Source organism: Phaethon aethereus, assembly GCF_964289735.1.
Source record: "Phaethon aethereus genome assembly, chromosome: 17".
NCBI classification, from domain to species: Eukaryota; Metazoa; Chordata; class Aves; order Phaethontiformes; family Phaethontidae; genus Phaethon; species Phaethon aethereus.
In genome coordinates, this window is record NC_138593.1 from 3,463,053 (window position 1) to 3,489,946 (window position 26,894).

The following is a 26,894-nucleotide window of genomic DNA, read 5'->3' on the forward strand; positions in this document are numbered from 1 at the left end:
GCTCTATTTTGCAGATACCATCTGTCTTCTGCTGCATGAGAAAAATGAAGTGGGTAAAGTCAATTTAAAATATTTCAAGGTATCACATATCTGAAATGAAGAACTGTCTCAATATCAACACACAATGCTCCTGACCAGGCAACAGAAACTTTCCTCCAAGACTTGAACTTGTTTACTAACATCATCATACCACCAAGACTTTTAAAACAGTATAGTCACCTCGGATTTTCAACCAATATTATTGCTTAAAAGCTCACGACAGGTCAAAGCTCCAAACCACTATTTATTACTGATGGGAGCACACAGCAGTAACTGTTCTTTCAAAAGCTTCTATAAAGACTGACAAACCAATCCTCAGAAGCCCTTCTGAAAAAAATAAGAAAATTAAAAAAAAAAAAAATCAATTAATATTGTTCCTCCTTTAATTATTCAGAAACTGAGGCAGAAATGGGTTGAAGGACATGCTAACAGCACCAGTGGGATTTGGTGGTGGTGGGATTATGGATCCACAATCCTCTGCTGCTAAGTTTAGAGCAGAAACATACTGTGCAGAAAAGCTGGCAGGCAGGGTAGCCAACCTCTCACTCTAATGAAGACCCTGGCCGAAGACCACAGGCCACACCACCACCACTGCTGTTACAAGATAGAGAGCAATCAACAGGCCACATTAATATCATTTAGAATTTGAGAGCTGCAGATCTAGCTCTCTAAACACCAAGAGGAAAGACAGCCCTCGTAAGCCACCTTCCAATTCCAGGAGAACGGCCAAAACTAGATTGGGTCCCACTGCGTGCAGGGTTTCTAAGGTGATCCCAGCAACACGTGCTTCAGTGTTGTACAAAAAGATCTTAGATATCCCTACTGTCACAGTCTCTTTGATGTTCAGCCTAAATATCCCTTCTGTTTTCAGCAATCACTTTTTTGTTTTTTAAACATACAAAAAGCTTATTTTTATATGTTTATTTCCTTCCAGGTCTGAGCACTTTGTCTGCTCTGCTCTTTGATTAGTTCGTAATGTCACCAGCCATCACAAGTCGACCCATCAGGAGGAAACCGCCATTGAGATCCGCAGCTAATGCGATGGACCAGCTCAACCTGAACTTCATTTGCATGGTAAAATTAAATCTAGCAATATTTTGTGCATTTCTCTGCCTGACTTTCAGAAGGGAACACCATGAAGAAGAGGCAAGTTTGAGCCAGCAGACTGTGACCTTCTGGGGGCAGAACAAGGGGCCTCAGCAACTTAATTCTGTTCAACCTTAGTTGAGATTCAGAGCTATTTCCCCCACCAGATTACTTTTTGCAGAACTACAGAGGAATGTTTTAGCCTCTTCACCTCCCGTTACGATTGACAATCAGCAGAGCTTAAAGATGAAGATTAAACTCCCATCACATCCACGCTGAAAGCCAAGAAAACATTTCCCTTGCTGTAATGCAGTCCCCCACACCACAACCACCCTTTGGACTTTCACATCCACAACGTCCAGTTCTACCTTGCTTGAAACACCTTGAAAACAGACTGTGATCAAACACAGAAGTGAACAGCCCTCTTGCTTCTCATCCCAAGGCTTCCTCCACTCCAGGGCTCAGCAGCCTCCAGTCATGCTCCTGGATTCCAGCCTTGATGTATCAATGCACTAAATCCTCAGAAATTCTCTGTCTAAAGGCACAGATGCCTCTGACCGCGTATCTTTGTTTTAATAGACTAACATCATAGGGAACATGAAAACCACTTGGGAGGTGAAAAAGGCTCCTGAAGTTCCCCTCTGCCTTCTCTCACTTCATCTCTTAGATCACAAAAATCACCTGTATCACTTCTTCCCAACCCACAGACCTCCCCATCTGCACTGCTCGCATCACTTTGATCACTCCCAAATCACCCTTCCTTAAAGCCTTGTTCTTTTGAAAATAGGTTGGCATTACAGGACTTCACAGCTGTTGTGCCTCTATCACTCCAGATGAGTTATGAAGTCAAAAAGACTGAGATTATATTTCTAGCCTCTGGCCTTCACCTGGGATGTGTCAGCAATGCTCCATTTCTGTTTCTTAAACACAGGGAGAAAACCTGGACGAGAATGAGGCTGTCCAGGTACAAAAGAAATTGAAAAATAGAAGTCATGGCTTGCAGAAAAAAAAACTTCACTGCTAGGGATGGAAAACTTGAGCAGTCCCTCAGTGCACAGCAGTGAGTATATCACTGAATTAATCTTCAGCCTGCAGCACTGAAGCCTTCCAGTAGGCAGCAGAGACCCAGAGGACACACCGAATGCCCCCATGCAGCTATATGGATTCAAGATCCAGCTACAAATGACTGACCTCACCTGTCTGGACACCGCTTCCCTCCCTGTGCGATGGAAAAAATGAATTCTTAAAGCACTTTTTATCAAAACATTAGAGAAAAACAAGGTTTTTATCTGAAAAGTGAAAAGGAGGGGACAGATGAGATCCAGGAAACAGAGTGTAATTGGGAAAAATTCTCTTTTTAACAGATCAGAGATGCCCATCAGAACAGTGCTGAAGGCATCTGTGGTCCAGCTCTCTTTCATTTTTCTCTCTGGCGGGAGGGAGGTGCAAATGCTTCCTGCTCAGCCCGAGAAATCCCTGTCCCGCACTCAATCCCACACACAGTCCTTTTGAGCCATGCCTCACGGCCGGCTGCAGCCCATTTGGCAATTTGCCTCGCAAGCCTGTGGCATGCTGCCCCCAGGGAGCGGGAGCTGGCCAAGGGGCACAGGTTGGGTACAGCATCCCCCCGGTCACCTTATTCCAGGTGGGACAGAATGGAACAAGCCCAGTGGAGTTGAGGCTCCAGGCAATGCATCGCTCCTCCAGCCCCTGCCACCGCCTGCTGTGGGGTGTGTGCTCCCTTCCCACCCACAGAGCAAACCCACACAGCAGCATGGCAGAGCTGCAGGGCAGGAGACGGTCTCCCAAAGAGGTCTTTCTGGCATGAAGAGAGAACTGAGCAGCGCAAGAGAACCAGGGAGAATTTTAGAGTATGTTTTCCACTTCCACCCAGTGTGCACCATGCTCATCCAAGCCTTCTTGCCCACAACTGGAGAATAACCCCACAGTCTGGGCAGGCACGTCATCCAACTGAAGTCAAGCAGAAATAACAGGAACAGGATTTTTATAAGGATGCAGGTACCAGCCAACTTCAATAGTATCAGTAGTTAACAAGACTTCATTGGTTCTCTAGAGAGCACAATGCTTTGTTTTAAAAAAACCCCAAGGAAACCACACATTCACAAACTTACACATGCTGACTGAGTTCAGAAGTACTCATCATTGCTGTGTTGATTTAATTGTAATATTTCCCACTGCATTGTGCAGAAAGATCACCTGTGAAGAGTCTAGCACGGTGCAAACATTTAAATCACTTGCCTCTCAACTCAACACCTCAATGACTCTGCTGCAGAGACTGGCTGAATCCATGAGGTGTTGACTCTTGTAAATCATTTGCCTGCAGATTGTGGCGTTAAACTTAATCTCACAAAAGGAAGTGTGAATGACCAGGAGACAAGCCAGGACAGAGAGGACTCTTTAGCTGAATTAAAAAGCTTTTGTTTATAGTTCTGGGTTTGTTTTTCAAATCGAAGTAAAAATAGTAACTGAAACAAAAACCTCAATGCAAAAAAAAAAAACCCAAAACACATTCCAAAACAAAAACCCCACCACCAAACCCCACTCAAACATCCTCAACTATCCATCTAAAGCCGCTGTTTGGATACTCATTGACTATGTACTGAGTGGCAACATCCTGAAGCATTTTATAATGCACTCTCACAGTTTCCTGGCAGGAGATAATGTTGCACAAGGAGAATCAGGCATCCCTTATTTCCTTGATAGTTACAACAGATCCCATAACCTTGTCAGTACAGTTCTGGTTGTCTCAATGTATTCGATCAAAGGTAACCCGCGGTTAGGTCCGCTTGCTTCCCTACCTCCCCTTCTTCCCTTGCTCACACCACTCAAAGAAAAGCCTGTGGTCACATCCACGTCACACTATCTGCAACCTGCCTACCCTCGAAAAGACTCTACCTGCAGGCCTCAATGGACAGTGCCCTTCTGGATGAACCTTCCATGTGAGGACTTAAGTGAAGCAAGAGCTTTCTAAAACTGCTCCCACTTCATCACTGGGCAACAATTTGGGCATATTTAGCCTAAGACACACTGGCTTAGACAAGGCTCCAGTTACTGGGATGGGAACACGCTTTGCCGTAGCATATAATCAATAACCCATACACAGTCAACACCCTTGTTTAACAGCCAAAGAATCATAGCCCACGTACACCATTAGGAAGCAAGTGGGAGCATAACATTATGCAGTGCCAGTCCAATTAAACTTAAATTCTATGGGAAAGGAGTAAAAAAGCATACAAATATTACAGCCAAGTAGACTAATAGCCCACAATTTTACTCTGTGTCTCAGGCTGTCAAAGCACTGAGTAACTGTCCAATTAGTCATCCGAAAAAATGGCTGTTGCACTCAGTAAGACTGAGAACATTTCAACACCATCCCCCAGAGTTACTCCCTTGGCACTCAGTAGCCTTTCTACATATCACAATCCATCCATCACTTAACTCAGACATTTTCTTCTTTCAAGCCATTCTCTAATTTTAGTTTGCACCACTAAGGACTGCTCCCCTCCTTGGGCAGAGTTTAGATCCTGCTCTTGGGTTCTGCCTTCGTTTTCTTTCTTGGCTTGACAAGTCTGCACAGAGAGCACTAATTCCCCAAGAAAAAAATTTCAGGAGCTAGGAAGAGAAGAACCAGAAGAAAAAGGCGAAGGAGGGGCTGAACCACAGGAACCTCTCTGGCACCTGAGCAGTGTGGTCCACCATCTAGTTGCACAACACACAAAGGTCTCCATCTGCGTTGGGTCATCAGCTGAAACCCCAAAACTGGGATCAGTGCATAAGCCTGGTCAATTATGTCATAGCCAACATAAGCATCCTTATACCCAGCTGTCTTTGGTAGATGTGCTCTGGCACTTTTCCCACTCACTAATGGCTTCCCCATGGCTATCCCATTGCAGGGGAAGGCTACACACTTCTGCAGATATCCAAAGCTTTTGTTTTCACTTTTCACTCACTCAACTTTGTCTTGCCTTAAAGACTTTTCTGATTTTATGCATCTTAACCACTTTGAAAAACAGTATTTGCCATCATTATAACAGAGTGGAAAGGCTTTTGAAAGGCAGACAATGAGCTGGCTCAGCTCTCCTCAAAGCCTCAATCAAGAGGAAAATGGTAGGCAATCTTTCATGAAATACAAAAGAAACGTTTCTAGGGACTACAGTTTAATCTATGCCAAACACCTCTGAACAACTGGAAGAGTCACATGCTTCTTTTTCATTTAACAGATACAATAGAGTTGTTATTCTGCCCCCATGTTTTGCAGTATACACTAAATTAACCCATGTCACCGAAACGCCAAGGGAGTTCATTGCAGCGAGCCACTTGTAATACAGTCTATAACAGGTAGAAACTTCCATCCGGAGTAAAGTAAAACCAAAGAAGCTTTAAAAAAGCAACCCGCGACTATTCAGGGCGCGGTACACGCTACTCTCCACTGCTCTATCAGTGTTTTCCACATTAGCTCTCAGGAGCTATGGTATGACTGAAAAGAGCTATAAAATTACTTATTTACACTAGCATCAAGCCCTTAGAAGCTTTGCATATAGAAAGGAGAACTGTAGAGGTCATGTAGGAGGATTTACTGTGTGCAGAAAGCAGGTAGCATCCTTCACACAGCCTTTCTTTGGCCTTCTCTTTGCCAGAGGACAGCCATAGTGCTGCGCTTTTTTTGAGATGGGAACGCTTCTTTAAAACGTTCTTCAAGTTTTCTACCTGGCTATAGATCCCGTCTCTTGTGGCAAGGCTCAGAAACTGTATCAGTTGTGTTACAGATTTTCTGCAAAGAACAAATTACTACCAACAGTGCTAACACCTGCACCGTCTTCATTTAGTTACTTCTCGGACACAAATAATACCTCCTTTAAAGCATTGACCTAAGAATGATGCATCAATCAAAGCGGCACATTTACTCACAACTGAGCTGTCAATGACTCATGGTGGCTTATAGCACAGTGAGGTGGGGAGCCCTGAACACCACAGCCTGGAGGACACAGATGTATGGCCACCCAGAGCCCCACCAGTGCTGCCACAAGGCAGGCAGAAACTAGGGACACTCCAGGGAGTGGTTTTCTGGAACCACTTAGGACGCACAAGTCATGCTCATTTCTTCAAGCAGCCCTTGAGGATTTTTGTTCACAAGAAAGAAAACTGGAAGATTTTGAAAATGATCTGGCAAAGTTGAACAGACAAATCCTTATGTGAAAAAAAGGATGCAAGATCTTGCCTACACAGGACTTGAAACCCTTTCAATGGCTATGCATACCACGATTACAAGTGATAGAATAACTTTTTTTTTTTTAACCAACCAACTGCTCTGCAAAAGAGTAATTAGATCTGAGAATCTCTTCGCAGACATGTCTTGGGATGTGATACTTTGCACATACTTCACCTTTGTGTTTCAATTCAGAAACAACATTAAGGAGTTGACAGTGAACTTTGCAAGACTATAAATGCTCACCGACATCATGGATAAACCGCTCGATTTTCGACTGCATGCCCCAGTATCTGAACTCGACTTTACAAAGTTTGTATGCACACATGATGGGGTATTTCCCAGGGTTGTTCTTGTACTCTTGAATCCAGTCTTCTGAGAGGGGGCCTCTTTTAGTCTTCACTGATTTATAGAGCTTTGGATCCTCCTCAGCTTTGTATTCATGTGGAGGGATAGGATCTTTAACAATATCAATAGGATCTATAGAAAGAGAATAGAAACAGACATTTCCTCTTCCTGAACAAAAGAAGAAAATACCATTTTTCAGAAGTTATTTCTGTTTTAGTAAGTACCAGAAGCATTACAGCAATTTAGTTTCTTTTTACTTACACTTAAACAACCGATATTTAAACTGTTTATACATCGCTGCTGGGCAGTGATCAGCTCTGCCAGAGGAACTCATATGCACAGTTCCAGCAAACAGAGGCTTTGCTCCAAATAAATGTTTTTGCCCACAGTGACTGCAGATCCACAGCACCCTGGCAGATCCTCTCACTCTGTCTTTCCAGCTCCTAAACCAACCTTTTGCGCATTTCATCTTTCAGTTTTTCTAATATCACTCACAGTGCTACACCTCTGTCTCATCTGAGACTCTTAAATACACCTGCCCTTTCTTAACACCACTCACTGAACGTCTTATCTGTGGAGTCCATCAATGAGGTTACTGGTAACTCCTCACATGCTATTGTTAGACCAGATGTACTATGGAAGGCAGAAAGTTTAACTGAAGTTCTAATTAACACTTCAACAATGGAGAAGTGAAAACTGCAGTGGGAGCAGAGTGAATGAACGTATTTTAAAGATCTGCAATCCCCACCCCAAACCTCAGCAGAAGCATCAAAGTTTGGGTTGAAGGGCAGGATCGTACTTCCCAAGAAACAACAGCTCTTCTGACATTTCTCAATGAGGCAGCACGGCTCAAGCCTATTTGTTCAGTACTGAAAGCCCGATTAGATGGGCTTAGGAATGAGGACAGTCCAGCTGAAGTTCAAACCAAAAGAAATTTAAATCACATAACACTCAAGTAAAATTGCATGAGGTTACTGTCGTGTCCCGCATGCCAACAGTGTTCCAGCAGCCAGAGCAGCCACTAGATGTCCTTCCCCAGAGTTCTGGCTGTGGCAAAAAGCCCAAGCAAAAATCACCTCGCCACTCTCAGCAGCTTCAGAGCCAGGGACACTTCGGTCCTGCGTGGCCATAATTGCCAGCACTCCCCGCCACGCAGATGGGTCACTGGCAGGACCCAAAGGAGAGGAAACAAAAAAAAAAAATCTTAATGTTTCCAAAGTGCAGATAGGAATGATTTTCATATACGCAAAGGAGCTACACAATTGTACAGTAATGTTTTCCTCTTCTACAGTTATTTCTACTTATTACCCCGCAAATCATCAGATGTCTTACTCCCCTTGGGAGCTGCACAAATAAGATAGGAAAGCGTCAGCTTCAATTTACAGACAGGGATTCAAATGATTTCCATGGGATTTACATCAAGCCTAGAAGAGAACTCAGGCGTCCTCACTCTACTTGATGTAACCCTACCCCACAGCCTGACACCAACAGGGGTGCAGGGGTGTGTTCGACAGGGACAGACAGGCAGATGGGACATTCCAAGAAAAAAAAAAAAAAAAGGCAAAATAAAGGAAAAAGTAAAAGAAAAAGGTTATTTACCTAGAATGGTTTGTCTTTTTTCTGCAGGAGAAAGGTTGAACACGTTGACATGCTCTCCTGGATCAGTTTTGTAGTATGTCTCAATATCAATAGAGAACTTCTCTACAAAAGGACACGTATACCTGAAAACGAGAACAATGCATCTTAGAGAAAATCCTGCTCGGCTTGGCAAGCAGAGAAAATGCTTGCTTAAGATGTATAAAGTCAGCCACAAATCCAAGCCAGTCTTCAATCATGTTTTACTTCACATATGCTTAAAATACCAACTGTACAGATTAAAGAGATTTTCTTTAATAACTTCTTAAGACAGGAGCTCACCTTGGACATGTGGCTTCACTGGAATAGCTCTGGTTTAGTAAAACCCCAAGCCCACAAAGCGGTGTGCTCCCCATGAGGTGTTACATGGATTACAGGTGAGACTATACCAATGTTCTCCATGCAGTTACTGGAGACTGAGCACCCACGCTGACCAAGAAACAACTTCCCAGGGTGGCAACAAGCAAGCATGAGCAGGAGAAAGCTCGAGGGGACCACCAGGTCGTCTCGCTTTGTAGAGACGCTGACAAAAACCTGCAACCTAGTTTGACAAAGGCTCCTCCAGGAGAAGATTATCTGGACAGACTGCTTTTAAAAGGAGAGTTTTCAGCAAGGAGGTAACTTTTGGGTCTGCTATACTAACAAGTTATGTTATCCTTGCAGGTATGACACAGATATGAACACAAGGACACCCTGGAAATGCATCTCTACCAGGAAAAAAGCAGAGCCCTTGCCTGGAATTTATGGCAGAATAAAATATGGACTGGTTCTCTGCAGTGCCAGGTTTCCTGGCCAACTGATTGGCTCATGGGCATTTCAAGAGAATAGATAAAAACAGACTGGAAGTGGACTTCAATCACTTGAAAGTCAGACAGCTCCATTATATTTAGTCACGAGCAACTGCCTGTACACAGACACTGACTCCCCACCTCTCCCTAGACTAATGTTACTTGTAGAGACTAGCTAAACCAGAACTATGAAACTTCTCCAGATTTTTGATAAAAATCAAAAATATGCATTAAGGCCTTTTTATTATGAAAGATGACAGCAGCATCAGACTTGTAAACCTGGAAAAGGGCAAATGCTGTAAACCAAAGTAACTGGCATACAGGCTATTTATTGCAGGGTATCTAAGTCCTTCCAGACAAAATTAGCCAAAACGAGGAGGTCCCAGAGGGCTCGACAGAGCCTCTGGTGCTCTTCCCTTCTCAGGGTGAAAAACATAGGATGCAGGTTTGTATATTTTCTAGCTAAATGCCAGTAAGACATTTCCCAGAACAGCAGCACCAGATTTATTTATTTACTTATTTATTTGTAAAGATTTTTCTTTGCCCCTTAGAACAAATGAATCCTGTCTTACTTGAGAGTGTTCAACATGACAACTGTCCCATCACTGTGTACTTTTATACCTTCACTGAGCTAGCAGATATCTGCAACAGTAAGTAGAACATGCAGTGCAGGATACAAGACTAAATAAAAACCATTCAAGATTCCCCATGTTCTGATGGACATAGCAGCTCACATTTTAGAGCAACCAGCCACAAATTCTCAAGTATGTATGCATGCAGTCAGCTCAGACAACACTCACACTCCTGAGATTAAGCACTGTGTGAGAATTTTAGGACTTGACCCCAGTTTCTCTAAAGGATATTACTGGAGATGGAAGAGATGCCACTGCCACACACAGTGACATCAAATCCTCTCTCTAAAGTAGGGAAACACCTCTGGACATCTTCATAAGTTTTACCTTGTCCTTGTATATGGGTATGCATTCCATGACTCCTCTTCGACTCGCAGAGCTGCCTTGGGCAGTATTGACCGAAACCAGCTGGGTATGTGCATACCAATGTGGTACACTTTGTGAGTATACTGCCCGTTGCCTCCCGGTCCATCCATGTACGGCCTGTTCTCCAGGATCTCTACTCCACTGCCTTCCCCACATGTCTCCTCTCTGCTCTTTTTCTGAAAGGGAAATACATCACATAGTTAACCCTCCCAGTGCGTTGTACATGAACATTGGGGATGGTTTCTAGGACTCCTTTTGAGCAGCGCTTCACACAGCCAGTGGAACTGTAGCAGCACCCTGGCAGTAAGATTACCAAACCCAGAGATTATAAAGGAAGGATTTAGAGACCCATCGGGCCAACACAGGAACAGAGTTCTGATTTATTAGGGATCCTGTAAAAATCTGGATTTGGACACTAGGAGACAGTTTGAATGGAGACCTAGTGACACATTAATTCCGGCGCCTACAGTAGGTTCCGTGGGGCTCTTCCTGAGAGCACACTAAACCTTGGCTCCAGCTGTGAGCCACCCACCAGCACCGAAAGCTGGCGCACCAGCGGATGCCACGGCGAACGGGACTTTGTCCCACTTGACAGATTCTTGTGGTGGTGTATCAGCGCGAAGAATCACACACACGCTCGGTGCAACATCGCAGTACTAAAGGCTATTTTATGACCTAAACCCACAGGATTTGGGGGCTTGTTGCTTGTGGTCTGGCAGGGCAGCAGCTCTCCAAGAACAGCTTGGAGACTATGCTCTGCTAATTAAGATATTTAGAAGAAACAACCCAAGTTTGCCAGAATGCACACAGCACCCCCTGGCAGCCTCCATATTTTGGCTTATTTGTAGTACTGTCCCTCATTGAGAAGCCTGGCAAAAATTCCTTCAATAAAAAAATACTAATTTCAGTGCTTCTAAGAAGAGCTAGAGGCAAACCAAATATTTATTCATTTGTAACGCATTTCAGCAGATTGGATGATGTATAAGCTTCATTATTTCTAAACAACAGATTCATATTGTTAGTATTTTGTGTTTCTTGTTTGTATTTGAGAGGACAGTGCTTTGGACATTAAGAGGGGAAAAAAAAAAGGAATTTTATACAAGAATCAACTGTGCAATATAACACAATAACAACCTCTCATTTTTGGCATACAAACAATTCAAAGGATAACATGGTTTAACAGAAAATGATTAGTAAGATGCAAGAGATCAGCTTCTTGTCTTTTGAGGACAGGACGATAAGCCAATACAGCTATTTAAAAGTAAATAGCCCTCTTTAAAGAGCTCTCAAGCCATTTTAAATTTAAACAGCTGTAATGGACAATTCTAAATAACTGACCATCTAAATAGGAACTTTTTTCCCCACTCCACAAACTGCAATAGTCATGCAAAAGAAAAGTGCTTTTTTACAGTTTATATCTAACATTCAGTTGGCAGTTCATTAAAACACATCCTCTTAAAACAAATTACTGTCTGTCAGCTCTTATATAAGCACTGACCAAGTCCTGTACAAATATTTACGACAATAACATTAAATAATCTCGATGACCCAAAAATCTGGTTAATTCAAAGGTCTTGGAAAAGGCAGTAACCCAGCAGGCACAGCAAATGTGTCAGACAGAATAATAACACAGCATCTGCTCTGAACAGTTGATACAAATTATGGAGATCTAGAGTCTTATTATGTGGCATAAGCACGTGGAAATCATAAGCAGAGGAAATACGGGTTCTCTGTGTCAAATTACCATGTGTAGAATTGTACATCGGATACATTTAAAACTCTATTCTAGATTGCGTGGTTACCAGCAATTCCAAGGCGAATCTGCAAGTCCTTGTTTGGGACAAAACATACTTAGTTTTTCAATTTCAAAAGAAATCCACAGCACAGAGTGGACTCAGCACCTCCTAGGACTGTGCCAAGCCAGACCTGCACAGAAAAACTGTGTTTCCAGATTTACAAATGCTTGTGTTGCATTGGAAAACCAAAACACTAAAGATCTTTGTTTTAATAGCCACGGCTGATATGAAAATGGATAAAAATACCCTGCATGCTTTCTTTCTCAGAGTGTGATTTCATACTCTTCTTTTCACAGCTACATCTGAGATACACCTTATGCCTTGTCTTCCTCTTGACGCGCTTCAGAGGGTCTGGGATTGAAGCCAGACCAGCAGCAACACACACACACTTTTCTTTCCCCCATTTAGCCAGTTTTGACAACATCTCTCTGCGTGAAGATGACTTGCCTGGTTCTCATCCTACAGCTAGAACCCTGGTGAACCTGCAAGATCTGCCAGTTCTTGATTTTCATGAATACTTCCATAAGCAGCTTTTCCACATGACCTGGTAATGCTAACACTCAGCTTCTCAGAGCTGTCTGATCACTGGAGATGTGATGGGTGGCATGGGCCCAACACCTGGTGAGGGAGGAGGAAGGGAAAAACCCAAATTAACTGAGACTCTTTGTGGAAGTCGGTTCATGTCTCACTTCTGATTTCTGGTTATTTCATTAATTTCTATGCACCTGCAGGAGACCGCGAACCCTAGTCCAAGAGCAGTGTATGCTTCCTCCTTCAGCCTTTCCAGATGATCAACTCCAGCCCACAGCCTCTTTCACCCAGTGGCAAGCCTTAAGCAAATTTTGGCCCTACACATCCCTCTTGCTTGTCACTTACCTATATAAGATATGACAAGGGACAGCAAGAGCATTTTCTTTGATAAACATGAAATAAGATCTACAGCTCTGCACGACAAAAACCAAAAAAATTAGAGCTGCAAAGTTCATATCCCAAACTATCTTCCGAGCCTGGCCAATTTATACTCAAAACCCAACATAATTTATCCCTGGGAAGGACAGTACGATCAAAGAAAAACTCCGCAGGATAAACCCACACAAAGCTGCTTCCCAGCCCTGCATGCTTTCACACTTACCAGTCAGCCTGCAGAGAAGGCAACAAGCCACAGTGAGGTCAGGAAGGACCAAACAAGTCAGGCTGGATGGTGAACAGCACAATTACTAACCAGTCACAAAGACAAAAAGAAAATACTTTCCTCGGATGATAAAAATAAAGACATCAGCCACACATACTCGAGAGACCAGGATGATACTCTGTGCCTAAGTGGTACTGTGAAAGTACGCCACTTACGGAAGTGAAGAGCAATTTGCTTTTCAACCATATAGCCTCTTCACGTCTATTGTGACTCAGCTACAGCATGGAGAGGGCTTGTTACAAGGAAGTGGTCTGTAAACAACAATTAAAAAATAACCGTCGATTAGGAAAGCATGTGGCTTGAAAAGTGTCTGGCAAGCCCTCTACAAAGAATATCTGTCTGCTGGGAGTGGCACATGTGAAGGCATTTTAGGGTCAGCCTTGGAGGTTTCAGTCTCATAGACTCATGCCGCTGTGAGAAGTAGAGGCCTTATTTAGCAGATTACCTGTTATCACTACTTGCTACTAACTGAGAATGGTACCTTCCCTCTATATAAATATCTGAGGAACAGTCCCCAACAAAATCAGAGTGTAGCTAACAGCCTTTATATGCAAGTTATCGAAGCCGTAATCACGGTAAACCATCTTATATTGTATTACAATAGGAAATCCAGTCATCCCTTTAGAAGTCCCTCTCTTCTGCTGTTGACACTCCATGTTCTGCATAGTCCCATCAATAGCTTTCCAGGGCAGATGGTGACACAGATCCTTCTAGCTAAAGTAATAGCATTAAATTACTCATAACAGGGAACCCAGAGAAGCAGATGCACCATGATTAGTAAGAATGCCAGTTACTTAAAATCTATCTATTAAAATAAATCTCTTGGCACAGCAGCATAGCATGGGACACAGCACATGACCTCACCATAACAATCATAGATGAGTAATTCCCATGAATGTCATCTAAACATTGAGCTAGCCTAACCCCGTTCATCGTCTGCCCTTCACAACAGGAGACAAACGTCTGGAAACAAAGTCTTCCACTAGCAAAGACAGGTTGATCAGTTCTCACATCTTCCATCCCCTTTCCCGGTCGGAAACGTGCCTCACTATCAGCTAACAACATGGAGCACGTCTTGCAAAGCCTCAGTCCAGCAAACTTGTCCTGGCACAGCTGAGTGGGACCAGGTGACTAAATGCACTTCGTATGTTTTTCTAGTAGGGTACAGTTCAGGAGAGGAATGATGGTTGACGGCAATAGAAACCCTCACAACTTGAGTCTCACTACAGCTGGGGAAACAGTGTTCACAGAACAAGAATGCATGATGTTGGATAAAACAGCTAAGATAATGCCTTATCATACCAGCTGAAGCAATACAGAAGTCAGGCTGTGGAAATTAAACTTGCCTTGTAGTATTTTGCTTTTGGTGAACCAGAAGAAAAAACAACCCACCAACCAAGCCAGTATTGCTCAGAACACCACCAAGAAGAGTATTATCCTAAACCAACAGAGTCCTTCTCCTTGTGTTTCAGCCCTGGAGTAAAGTATAGATGCACACGGGCTCAGGTGCATCTGAGAATCTCTGCAAAGTCCACAGGAGCCCTGCAAATGGCTCAGTGGTTTAGTTTCTCCTAAAGTTTTTTTTTTTATTGTAACTCACTACTTTGAGCACTGCAATAGTACTGCAGAGAACAGTAAAGACAGGGTAGGTTGCACAGTGGTAACAGGCGATCCAGGCATTGTTCTAGCTTTTAAAAATAGATTATAGCTATAATCTTACCTTGTTTACCACTGATTATTGTTTACAGTACAACTCCTCAACCTAAATAAGTTAGATCGTGATTACAAAAGGCTGACATGCTTTAGCTTCACGATGAAGTTTCTTCGTGCATTACAGCAGTGTATTTACACAGTACCAGTGGCCTACTTCAATGACCCATGAGAGTCTTGATTTGAGATTATTCAAATGATGAAGACTGACAGCACTATGCTTGGTAGACCTCTTGTCCATGAATAATGAAGACACAAATCACTGTCTGGAAACAATAACCAGAAGATTTTTTTTGTTTTTCTTCCTCCAGTTCCCATTTGGCAACAGAGTATTTTGATAGTCCACACAAATTCTTCTGGGAGAATCCATTAAAATAACACTGAAGTCTTGGGTTTTTTTAATCCCATTTAGACATAGATCTGGATACAAGAAGTTTACAGCTGACTGATGGTTTCAGTTAACGACAACAGCAAACAAAGGCATCTATGTAACCGCTGAACAAGAACATGACAGCAAATATCCCCAGAGGACCCTGCTAACATACTTGTTCATGCTGTTGTGGCAAGGGAGGCTGAGAAAACATTCTGTATGGCCAATTACTATTTTTTTACTGTTCTGGATGCTAAGGCTACCACAAATTCCAACTAAGTCCCAGAAACAGACTCGTCCTTTGGGAACCAGAAAGCCTGAATTGCCTCACGTAATCCACCAGACAATAAAAATGCCTAAAGTTGCTTAGGATGACTCCTGCCATCACTGGATAGCTTTTAAGACCTGGTTTCACTAGTCAGACCTATCCCCCCCCCCGTTCAGTTTTAGGAAGTACAAAGGTTATTAAGATGTAAAGGGCTGAGGAACAAAATCCAGGCTGGGAGAGGAATAAACTATTGTTTTCAATCTCTTCCCTACGTTAAGGGAAATATATTCCCCACTATCTCCAGCTGGACATTATTTAGGCTGACAGAGATTTCACCCTTCTAATTGATTTTCCAACGCGTTGCCTTCTTCCCATCACCAACTGCCTTCCTTGATGTGCTCCAGGTAGCTGCCCTCCAGCCAGCGTCACCTCTTACCCGCAGGCACCGTGCAAGAGCAGAATCTGCACGTACTAAGAAGGTACCAGCTAGACTATGACTGGTGCGTTGCACATGACAGCCTTTTACAGAAATGCTGGGACAACTTATAAGCAAAGCAGTCTGTTAGCCTCAGCAATGTATCTGGGTTTATTGTGGTGATACCCGCATCCAAACACCACAAATAAACCAGCATGACAACAGATGCACAGTTTCAGCCATAGCTGCTGCAAGCCAGAATAGAAACAGCACCTAAAACCAGAAAGCCAATGATTGAGATACTGGAAAATACCGAAAGGTCCTGACACTAATACATGGTTTATTCTTAACGCATTTTCCCAGCGCAGGATTTTTGCACATGGATAACATGTACAGTGACGTTGTGCATGCACATGGGTGTATCCATTCTCCCTTCAGCGGTCTCTTGCTGCGGTATGACTCAGCTCTGGGTTCTGTTAACCACTCCTTTCTGAGCATTTGAACTGACATCTAATTCATTACAAGCAATTTGCTTTCACCATCGACAACCTTCTGCCTGCTGATACACATATCAGATAGACCAGGCACTATTCATGGACAGTATTTACTGCAGGCAATCAAAAATCAGGCAGTCAAAAATTTTGACTACGAAAACAAAACATTGGTTTACCCTAAAAGTACAGTAGAGGCATACTTCCCAAGCTGGTTTTTTTTGTTTTTTTTCTTTTCAAAACATGTGTGTCAAAGACCTGAAACACTCAATTAAAACCATATCACCATAGTCAGGGTGATACCTGAGCAAAAAAGATTTTTCCAGTGTGAAAGCAGGGAGCAGAGGAGATGGTACTACTCCACTCTTACAGAAGCCAAGGAGAACTTCTGATCAGATCAAATGCACTGATAAAATTACGTTGGTTAACATGTTCTAAGAGCAAGCAGGAAGTTACATGAATTAAATTAAAAACAAAACCCACCCTTACTGTTATTAATGTGTTAGAGTGCTGAAGTAAGAACAGCGCACGCAACTTCTTTCTGTCAAAGGTTTTGGTGCCATGGCCGGAATAGCTGAGTCCTCACATTAAAGATGATGGACTTGACAAGAGAGCACAGTTTTGAAGAGAGAGAAAGTGACCTGAAGACACAGAGCTGCTGGCAGGGCTATGTCTAGTACCCAGATCTTTCAAGCCCCATTTCAGCATCCTAACCATGATGTGGCAGTCTTCTTCATTGGGCTTGAGTAGGGACCTTTACCAAAATACAGCAGAACAGTCCTCAAACAGGGAAGCTTTTCTACTCCTGTTTTGCAGGAGTTGAGTGTAGTCTTAGTGGCTATATTGGAAAGACAATATTAAAGGGAGGCAGGAGCTAAGAAACCTGTTCCCCCAGGGATGGGTTTTAATAGTACTTTTGAGCCTGCACTTTGTAAGGTACAAATTAGAAACAATCCACGTCAAGTCGGACTGACAGTCCTTCAACAACATCGTTGCTGGAAGACAGTAAGGGACTTGTGAGTTTTGCCCTTGTTACTCAAAGGCAAGGCTTACTGGATCTCATCATGCGCAGTTAAGCTGGCACTACCTTAATGAGAAACAAAGTCCAACTGCAATGGGACTTCCCAATTTCTCCAGCCCTTTCAGAAGTTGTGGACACCACAGGACCATGTTTTTGTTTACACCATCTCCATCACATTACGAATGCAGGCAACTTTAAGCTGCAACATCTGTCTCCATGGCAATTGGACTGCATCAGCAATCCACTGGGTTTAGTTCAGGCCATCTTCACTCCGGCTTGAACGCTGCACACAAATCATTACTGTTAACAGCAAACCAAGTGATGTCACTAGTAACCATGGTGCCCACAGCTGAGGTTTCCGTGTGCTCTTTGCGCTCTAACATGCAACCTTCATGCATGACAATTATTTTAATCCAATTAGTGCTGTTAAAAAAATATATATATAAAGGGCCAGTGTCAACACTTATTTAGCAAAGGAAGGTTAGTTTGAGTCAACAAGATAACAATCAGAACATGAGGCTTTACAATAGCACTTTGACCCAGAGCCTCATTGCACTGAACACAGGAATGATCAGAAGCCCTGGGGAAATCTGTTCCTCCTCAATGGCTTTATTAATAAAGGCAAAAGAGCAGCTGTTTTAAAGATCCTCCTTCTAGGTTTGATCAATGGCTGGGCAATGTGCAGTGCTTCATTCCATCTAGGCAATACCCCTTCCCCCAAGCACCAGTGCTTCACCAGCTGAACATAAAACCTGGTCTTAAGTGTTCCTACCATCCAGTTGAAAACAAACAAAAGGAGTCCTAAAATGAGACAGAGAGCTGTAAAGTGTGTGTGTGGAAGGCAGTCAGAAGACTCCCCATCCTGGCAGAAACCTAGTCAATGATGCCATGACAGGACTGCCACTTTCCAGGCTGCTCTATCAGATGGCCAAACAGGACAGCTCTATCAATATGGAGACATTTCAGAGACCTAAGACTTTGCTGACCATGAGTACAGTCTCCTCCAGATTCACTTACTTTACAGATCGATGAACCACCTCCACATCCCTGCCCAGCACTGGGTTTGCATCCTCCTGGCATATCAGAAATCACAGCAGTGACTCAGTCTCAGCAGGAGTGGGGCTGTCCTACACACTCTGCAGCTGGGGTTTATGCTCAGAGCCATCAGGACAGGCAAGTACCTTTGCCCTTCCTCCTCAAGATAGTCTGGTTTCATTAGGGATATCCAAACACATTAGCTTATTAGGTAGATGATTTTGAGAGCAACCATAAAGTAGTTAGCATCTGCCTTCCCAACCTAGCACTGCATAGATGCAATTTCCTGGAAGGTGCCCCTTTGGGTCCTTCCCAGCTCTGCTGGGAACTGCCATCTGACCACCTCCCTGCCTGCAGCAGGGATAGTATGGGGCTATTCCCTAAAGTTCACTGAGCAAGAATGGGGACTACCACACAGGAATTGCTGGCCTTCTGTCCCGTGCTTCAATCACTGTGTAATGCCACCTCCAAGGAGATATTAAAGAAACAAGGAAAAAGAAGATGATGTCACCCACAAAGGGTCTTTCTGCCAGAGAGAAGCACATATAGAGCTGCTTTCTGACAGGAGGTACGTTAGTGTCCAGGAGAACCCAGGTCTGTTCCTGCCACTCCTTCACTCTCCTCAGAGCTATTTGAGGTGGGGGTCACATCCCTTTGCAGCTGCAAGAACATCCTCCCTCTGGGTTTCCAGCCTCAAATCCTGCAAGACTCTGAGCCAGCAGAAGCAGAGCAAAGCTGAGCACACAGGAGACCCTGAAGAAGGGACCATTCTCACCCAAACAAGTGCAGGTTACCTGTGCCACATCTGCAGCACCATCGCTCTCGGCTGCTTTTCTTGTAAGGCAAAACACATTCCTAAAAAAACCCCTAAAAGTTAAAGGCAGGACAGGTTGTCAGCAGCAGACTCTCGCAAGACAGAGCTGAAATACGTGCAGCATCAACTTGTACAAATGTTGTATGCACTGCATTATTTAGAATCGGGTCTAGATATTAATGAAGCTGTTTGTGCAAAACCAGGATATTTCGGGGACAATCAATTGTGTGGGACTATAAATAATTTACAGCATTAGGAGAACTGTTCTCATGGCCAACTCATTAATCACTTCACCTTACAAAGACGCCCAGTCACGCTCCTACGGAGCCAGGGCTGGATGTGCCAGAGGCACATGAATTAGGAATCGCTTTATTATGGAGATACCTCAAACTTGTTTACCCCACATGCTCCATCTTTCAAAATGTCTACTACACTTCTAGCTCAGTATTTCACCTTACCTTGAGTACTTCCTTTCCTGTCTTTAAACAGATTTTTCACTGTATTAACTATGCCACAGACACTGTCTCTGAGAATTACTGTCCCTAGTTTAAAGGGAGGTAAACCAAGTTGCACATTATTATATTGTAAGTCAGAGACGAAACTTCAACTCAGGGTGCTTTGGATCAATTCTGATCCTCTGACTATATCCATTAGGTTTTTGGAACCCAGTGCAATTATTCACTAACAATAGGCTGTATGTTAAAATACTGGTGGACTGGCTTAAAGAAATCCCCACAGTTTTCATTACACTTAATTAATTACTTGCCTTCAGGTATTTGAAAAAGTGAGAATCTAGTCTGGGTTAACAGTCGAGATTTTGTCCACACGTCAGAAATCTTCTTTCATAAGAACAAAAAAAAATAAAGAAGGAAAAAGGATTTTTGACAGCCACAAGCTCAGTCAGATTATCAGTGCTGCATCCTGTATTAAAATTAGTACACATCTGAAGTTTAAAATCATTTTTGTGTTATAACCTTATCTCAGATTCACTCAGTTTTGCTAGAGAAAGAGAGCACGTGTGAACTGTCAAGGCAACACAGTTCACTACTTTAAAATCAATCTTTCTTTCACCAGGTATGGAATAACAGCCAGTTTAAGAACTGTTCCAGGATAACGACTACAAAACAAGAAAAAAGTAAATGCAGAAGAGATGCTTACTATTTCTGTATGTTTTCCCAAAATGATGACCTGTATGGGTCGCCGTCACTGGTGCAAATCAGACCACAAGACTGGTAGCACTGAACGTAGCTGTACCGCCCTTGTTTTCAAAGCTAAGCAACTGCGAGTGTCTTACACTCCTCTTTCAGAAGGATGCAAGCCCTCATGATCCCAAAGAAAAGTTTATGAAAACCAGAGGAAGAAGAGAGAACACAGAAGTCACAGGTTTTTAATGCTGCAACATAGAAATTAGCAGAAAAGCTTCAAACCAGGCTTTTGCTTTCAGACTTGTCAATCTTCCAGGGTCTCTGGAGCTGTCAGCAGTGTCACCTGCTTTTAAAATTAAAGCATATACGTCTATCTGTCCAGATGGCCAAGGCATCTGCAATTGAAACAAAAATAATCAGCCATCCTGTTCTTCAGTGTCCAGAGACGAAGGGTTAGTTTGTTCTCCCCCACTCAATCAATCTTTCACCATCTGCTGAGCCTGCTGGCAACTGCCAAGTGTAGCTAACAGTAAGGGACACGACTTTTGCAACCAGATATCAGGACATCGCCTCAAGAATTAGCACCATCAAGCATGTATTTTAAGTCTATTCTCAAAGGTGCTACCTGAGAACTACAAACAAAGGAGAAAACAGGACAGCGCAGGGGTCTGGAGGCTGAGATGATGGACAAATCATGATGCTTCAGAAAGGAGGGAAGACGACTGAGGGTACTCCATCAGCAGTCACGAGAGGCGAGTACAGCACACCGCAGATGCTTGGAAACACGCTCTGATTTTTCGGGGAAGGCAATAAATACAAAGCCCTGAGGGACTGTAGAAGAGAGGCTCATGTTAAAAGATGAGAAGAGCCCTCTATTCCCAGGATCCTGCTCGAGTTCAGCAGACAGTGCTGAGCAGATGGCTTATGTTTAGCAGATTGCCTCGAACAGGAGCCAGAGTCCTTCCCCAGTCATGGACCCTCGAAGTGCTGAATGACAAAGTATTAACGTTATTAGCTTATAAGGATGATGCAGCATCTTAAAATAAGTCTCATCCTCAAAAGGCAATCACTAGGTCCAGAAGAATCTTGTGATCTTTGGAGGAAGGTCACAAGTAATCAGAGGAAACTGCACAGAGAAAATGAGGACGGGACTTACTTACAGCAAAGAAAGCAAGCTATGCACACCGATATAAAAATAAGATTTAATAACAAGAGTAATTCTCTCGTCTTATGTAAGGGTCAGAAGGGCAATGGTCTTTCGGAATCTCATGCCATATGGAACTGCAGTAATGAATGGTATTAACATGATAAACGGACTGACCTTTGGCTAATAACATACTGATCTTTCTGGCAAACGCATTCAGATCTTGGAATACAAGCTTTTATGAGACAGAGACTTACCACTAAAGTGTGCATTGTTTCTGGGGTGAGGCATACAGAAAGGTAGGTTCCCTGAACACACAAGAAAAGGAAGCAAGTGTTACAGGAAAGGATAGCTGCTGAGACGCAAATATGCGGGACACTTAGAAGAATTAAGAGATCCTTTAATAAGATCTATCTAATGTATAAAACTGAATGGTTCTGTCCTTTGTGCCCAACAGGCTTTAAAGCCCTCACAGAGACTGAAATACTGCACATGCCCTTGATGTGATGTGCAGAGTCAGAGAAGACATCCAGGACAGAGTCCTCGGTTCAGCATTTCTGCAGGAAGAAAGAAATCACTACAGATGCTTACAGTTGTCACCTCCATAAGTGGTTTGTGCTTCGCGAAACTCAGTTCAGGGCTCACTTCTAGTTGCCTTCTGCTTACGTTAGGATAGGAGACTGCAGTTTCCCCAGATCAAACTGCAGCTTTTCCAGTCCTATGGGAGACTGTCAAGGTTGAGTTTATCTAGAGATATCTCACCCTTGGAAGCAGAACAGACTTTTAAATGTGCATATAGAATTTAGGAAAAAGTTACACTAAAAAAATACTGTCTAGGAAAAAAAAAAAGATACAAAGAATTATTTCACTGTTTTGAAATATTTTGCCTGCTTTATGCACCAGAATAAAAACAGGTCACACTAGGAAGATCGATCACTAGTTCCAAGCTCAGATACAAATATTAGTATGTTTTAACTTGGATAGCAAAAGAGACAAAGACTCAGCAGTGATGCAAAATACCTCTTGTGCATATGGAAGAGCTAAGACCTAACTGCTCTGCTGCTAATGCAGCAAGGGCTCCCAACCTGAACGCAGTGACAACACTGCATGAGACGTTTCCCATGAAAAAAATGGATTGATAGCCTAAAATTTAATAGAGAAAAAGAGTTCCATTCAGATCTGCTAGGCTTCAAGCAAGTCAAGGGTACATTAAGCCCTTCACTACTACGTAAAATTAACTTACTTATGGAAGAATTTAAGTGCTACTTGAAGTACTGAAACCATGGTCTCTGTAGATAATATTTCAGAAGCTAGCAGAAAGCAACACTTAAGAGACTTGTCGCTCCCTTCCCCCATCCTCAAATTTAAAAAAAAAAAAAAAAATTAAAAAGCAAAGCAGCAGGCCACTCAGTCTTCACAGCTTTATACACTGGCCTGGAGAACTTTAAGAGGAATTACAGAGCAACACGGGCACGCACACAATGACTTACTGCATGTCTCACCTGCCTAGTGGTGCAGAGAACCAACAGACTTGCTGGATTATACACTGCACAATTTTAATTCTGCCATCCAGTAAACATAGTAAATATTAGTACAGCCTGTCCTGGTTTAATGGAAGGATCCTTTGCTACTTGGGCATCATGCTGCTTACATCAAATCTGGAGGAAATTTTTAAGACTTGTAAAGAAGGAGGGACTGCTGTCTCATGAAAGCAGACGAAAGGACCTTGCACTGCAAAGCAAAAACCTCCATGAAAACATCTTTGAAAAGTGACCATGGTACTACAGCTTGAGTCTGAACATCCCTGCCCACATGGCTTTGAGGCACTCCTTCCACAGAAAGAGTCCCCAGAGCAGCTGCACGGACCAGTTGCTTCATCCTCCAGGGAAGGTCCTTTTGGAAAACTTTCATTTGGATGATACTAGGATCTAGGAAAATTATCTGATTGCTCTTAAAAGAGCAACTCTATACCAACTGGTTTGGAATATAATGGGGATCTTCACTCATGAACTTGGAGTTAAATGACTGATCAACTTCAAGTACATGCTTAAGGCTCTCTAAAACCCTTGCGGAATAATTGTGACATTTACACTGTTAGAAAACCGCTTGTTTCAGGACCAGGCTGACTACAGTCTGCAGCAATAGTGACACCATACTGTACACAACAAATGTCTTTGAAATGAACCTTTTGCTTTTAGGACTCGCTCCTCTCCCCAGGAACTATTTTAAATCATTCTGTTCTACGTTTCAGCCACAGATTTTTAGGAAATGCCTCTACACTGCTGGTTTATACAGATCTCTCAGCTTGCTCCCCCTAAGGGGGTTCAACACAGAGAACTTGCTTCTCCTGTGGCCTTATGCGTTTCAGAGGGAAAATAAAAAGACAGACATGAAGCACTTTCTCATTCTCTGAAAAGAACGGAAGTCATGCTCCCCACTGCTCCCTCCCCAGCGCCTGTCTCAAAGACAAAACCTCCACTTTTAAATCAAACTGAAGAAAAAGGACATTTGATATCATGGTCTAGGAAAAGCTCCCATTGAAGTTGGCAGGAATCTTTCCACCAATTTCAGGAAGAGTTGAAGCAGATCATCACCAAACACTAAGAAACAGAAGATAAACTCTACATTCTACGTTAAGTGGGTTTTCTGGTTGTTTTTTGTTTGAAATTTGAGCTGAGAATAGTATTTTCAATAAAAAGCGCAGCTAACTTTTCCTCTTGTACCACTTGTACATGTTAACACAGTAAAGTCATTTTCTTGTCATACATTTCTCTAGCTCACCTGGATCTTGGGCTACATGCAGTGTTTCCAGCTTACCCCCACTCTGGGTAAGTGGAGGGAGATCAGAAACCTGACTTGACAACAATTATTGCACCTGATCTAAGAGGAGACCTTACTTTCCTGCGTATCAATGCACTAGAAAATTAGAGCAGTTCTGAAGCAGGGCTGGATGGCAGCTCAGAGGTATAGTTTCTCAAGTAGTTTCCTGGGCCACTGAACTTCCCTTTGCATGAAATACTCATGGCTTATCTAGTCCTTTGACATTAAGATATGGCCAAAATCACCGTCAACTGAAGAAAGTGGAATCCAGTCCTCTGCATTAATGAAATAAAAATAAATATTTTAACTTCTGAAAGTGAACAGCAAATTTAGACCCCTGACCAAGTCCTCTGCATCTTGCAGGAGGCCCCCCCAGACACTCCCCAGTTAACGATTCATCATCAGGTGGACTCCTCCTTAATCAGATCATTCTCCTGTACGCTCTGCTGCCCACAGAACAAGTCCTGCATAGCTAATACACTGCTTCCATCAACCAGCTCTTTATTCAGAGCAGCTGAGCCAAATTTGGAAGAAGATGATGTAGCAAAATAATTACAATATTCAAAGCAGCTACAGCATCAGGAAAAGATACACAAAAATGAAGCCATCTAAGAAAAATGTTTACTCACTTCTGCTAACATTTAGGTTAGACACACAAAGATGTTTTATATTTGTGTCAGAAAAAGGAATTTGACTGTTATTACCGGCAAAGACACACTGTACACTGTTTTAATAGTCAAGTCCAAGTGCACGAGTCCTTAAAGGGCAGCTGGATGGTTTGAGGAGAAATGGAGGAGTTGTGCTTTTGCTTTGGTTTTTTTTGGGTTGGGGTATGTGTGTGTGTGTATGGTTGTTTTGTTTTGTTTTGTTTTCTTTTTCCTTAATTCATTTTAGGTTATAAGCCAAAGCAGCTTTTTCTAGCATCGCTTCATCTGGCCACAGAAAGCAGTGTCCTGCTGCAAACTCAATATTAGACGTGTGTTTTGCTGGGTGAACACAATTAAATTTTATTTAAAGTGTGGGACAATGAAATAACACTTCAGATTCATTTCCTTTTAAAAACGCTCCTGGTTGGATTTCCAACACTGGGAGAATATGGGCACAGAGGATTTGAGTTACAAAAACCCAACATTTAATTAACTGCTTTATTGAAGACAGGGAATTCAACAAAAATTCCCATCAGTATTCAGAGGCCTATTAAAAATAATCTAAGTCTTATGTATAAACTGATTAGTATCTGTTTCATAGTGGTACATAAGCCAGAAATAGTACATCTAGATTCCTAGATTTCCCTCCCTCCTCCCTAAATTCAAAGTTATGCCTTTGGTTTACCTTCTCAAACCTATACTACACCATTTCTTCCCAAAAGAGCATGAGCCTCTGGTTTGCAGCTGGAACTGGCATGACCTGTAACCACAGCCCAACTGGGAAGCAGTGGCTGCTTAAGCCCTACAGCTTGATCACTTCCAGGCAGGTACCCACACACTTAGGCTCAGTGCTTCTTTCTGTAGCAATAGCATATACATGAGCTGTTCTTTCCCCAGGCAGGTCAAAGAGAGGTTCTCCAATTTAAGGATGAGGGGAGGCAAGTCATAAACTAAAGGTTTGTATTCCTTTCCCCCCCTGCTCCTTTATAAGCATACAGCAAACCTCAAACTTAAAACATCTAATCCTGCAGCAACACTCCACTCTTCCACACGAAGCTCGGTGTTAGTCTGCACCCATCCGCGTGGGCTGAAACATTACTGACCTGTATCATGTACAGTTGCGCAATTCGATATTCTTCCACACTCATCGGAAGAGGAATACGATATTCCTTTATGAGCATTTTGAATACAAAAATCTTGTGTCCACTCAGAAACACAATCCAGAAGCTGTTAGTAAAGGCTCCTTAAATAATGGCAAGCAAATGCATTGAGGATCCCTGAAACAGAGTGAGAGAGAGAAAGAAGGAAGAAGCAGTTATTTTCCGTTCTTATTGGAGATCATCCTATTAAAAAAACAAAACAACACGCAAACATTAATTTCTGTAATAGCAATAAGCTTAATAGCCGAGAGAAGAATCCCTGGAGTACTACCAGACCCTTGGTATCAAATTGAACAGAATCTTTTAGAAAAATTTTGATTTGCTTCAGGGGGTACCATCAAAGCTATTACCCTCCTGATCTTTGCCACCCTATCAACCAGACTTTCATACGCAATAGCATCTCCATGGAAGAGATGTGACAAAAGCTCAAAATGAACGGGCAGACCTTCTCTTGCTAGACAATATAGTGTCTCTCCAACGTTAGCAACACACCAGAGATGCAGCCACTCAAAGGTATCAGGTTTTATCCTCTCACATTCACACAGCAGCAAAAAAAGGCAATAATTAGACTTCCTCGGCCCTTAGTAGCACCATGATGAAGAAAGTGATTTGGATTCTAACAATAAAGACAGCAGAAATGTACTTTTCTTCCCTGCTTTATTCTGAATTACTGTCTTGGTAAGATTCCTTCTCTTTCACCTCCAAAGTAGGCTGCAGGCAAAATCCTCCTGACACTGATATCAAT

The 26,894-nt window shown here is 42.7% G+C and overlaps 1 protein-coding gene across 3 annotated transcripts in view; it reads right to left on the bottom strand.

Moving 5' to 3' along the window:
- The window catches only part of PITPNM2 (phosphatidylinositol transfer protein membrane associated 2), a gene marked incomplete at its 5' end in the record, with an annotated part of 66,709 nt that extends 40,539 nt beyond the window's left edge, over positions 1 to 26,170 (bottom strand). For all 3 annotated transcript variants that reach the window (XM_082007708.1, XM_082007709.1, XM_082007707.1), the window contains 4 exons: positions 6,599 to 6,832; positions 8,300 to 8,421; positions 10,083 to 10,297; positions 26,093 to 26,170. In XM_082007708.1, the coding sequence (XP_081863834.1) occupies positions 6,599 to 6,832; positions 8,300 to 8,421; positions 10,083 to 10,297; positions 26,093 to 26,170 (649 nt within the window). The remainder of the gene's footprint in view (positions 1 to 6,598; positions 6,833 to 8,299; positions 8,422 to 10,082; positions 10,298 to 26,092) is intronic.
- Positions 26,171 to 26,894: the final 724 nt, after the last annotated feature.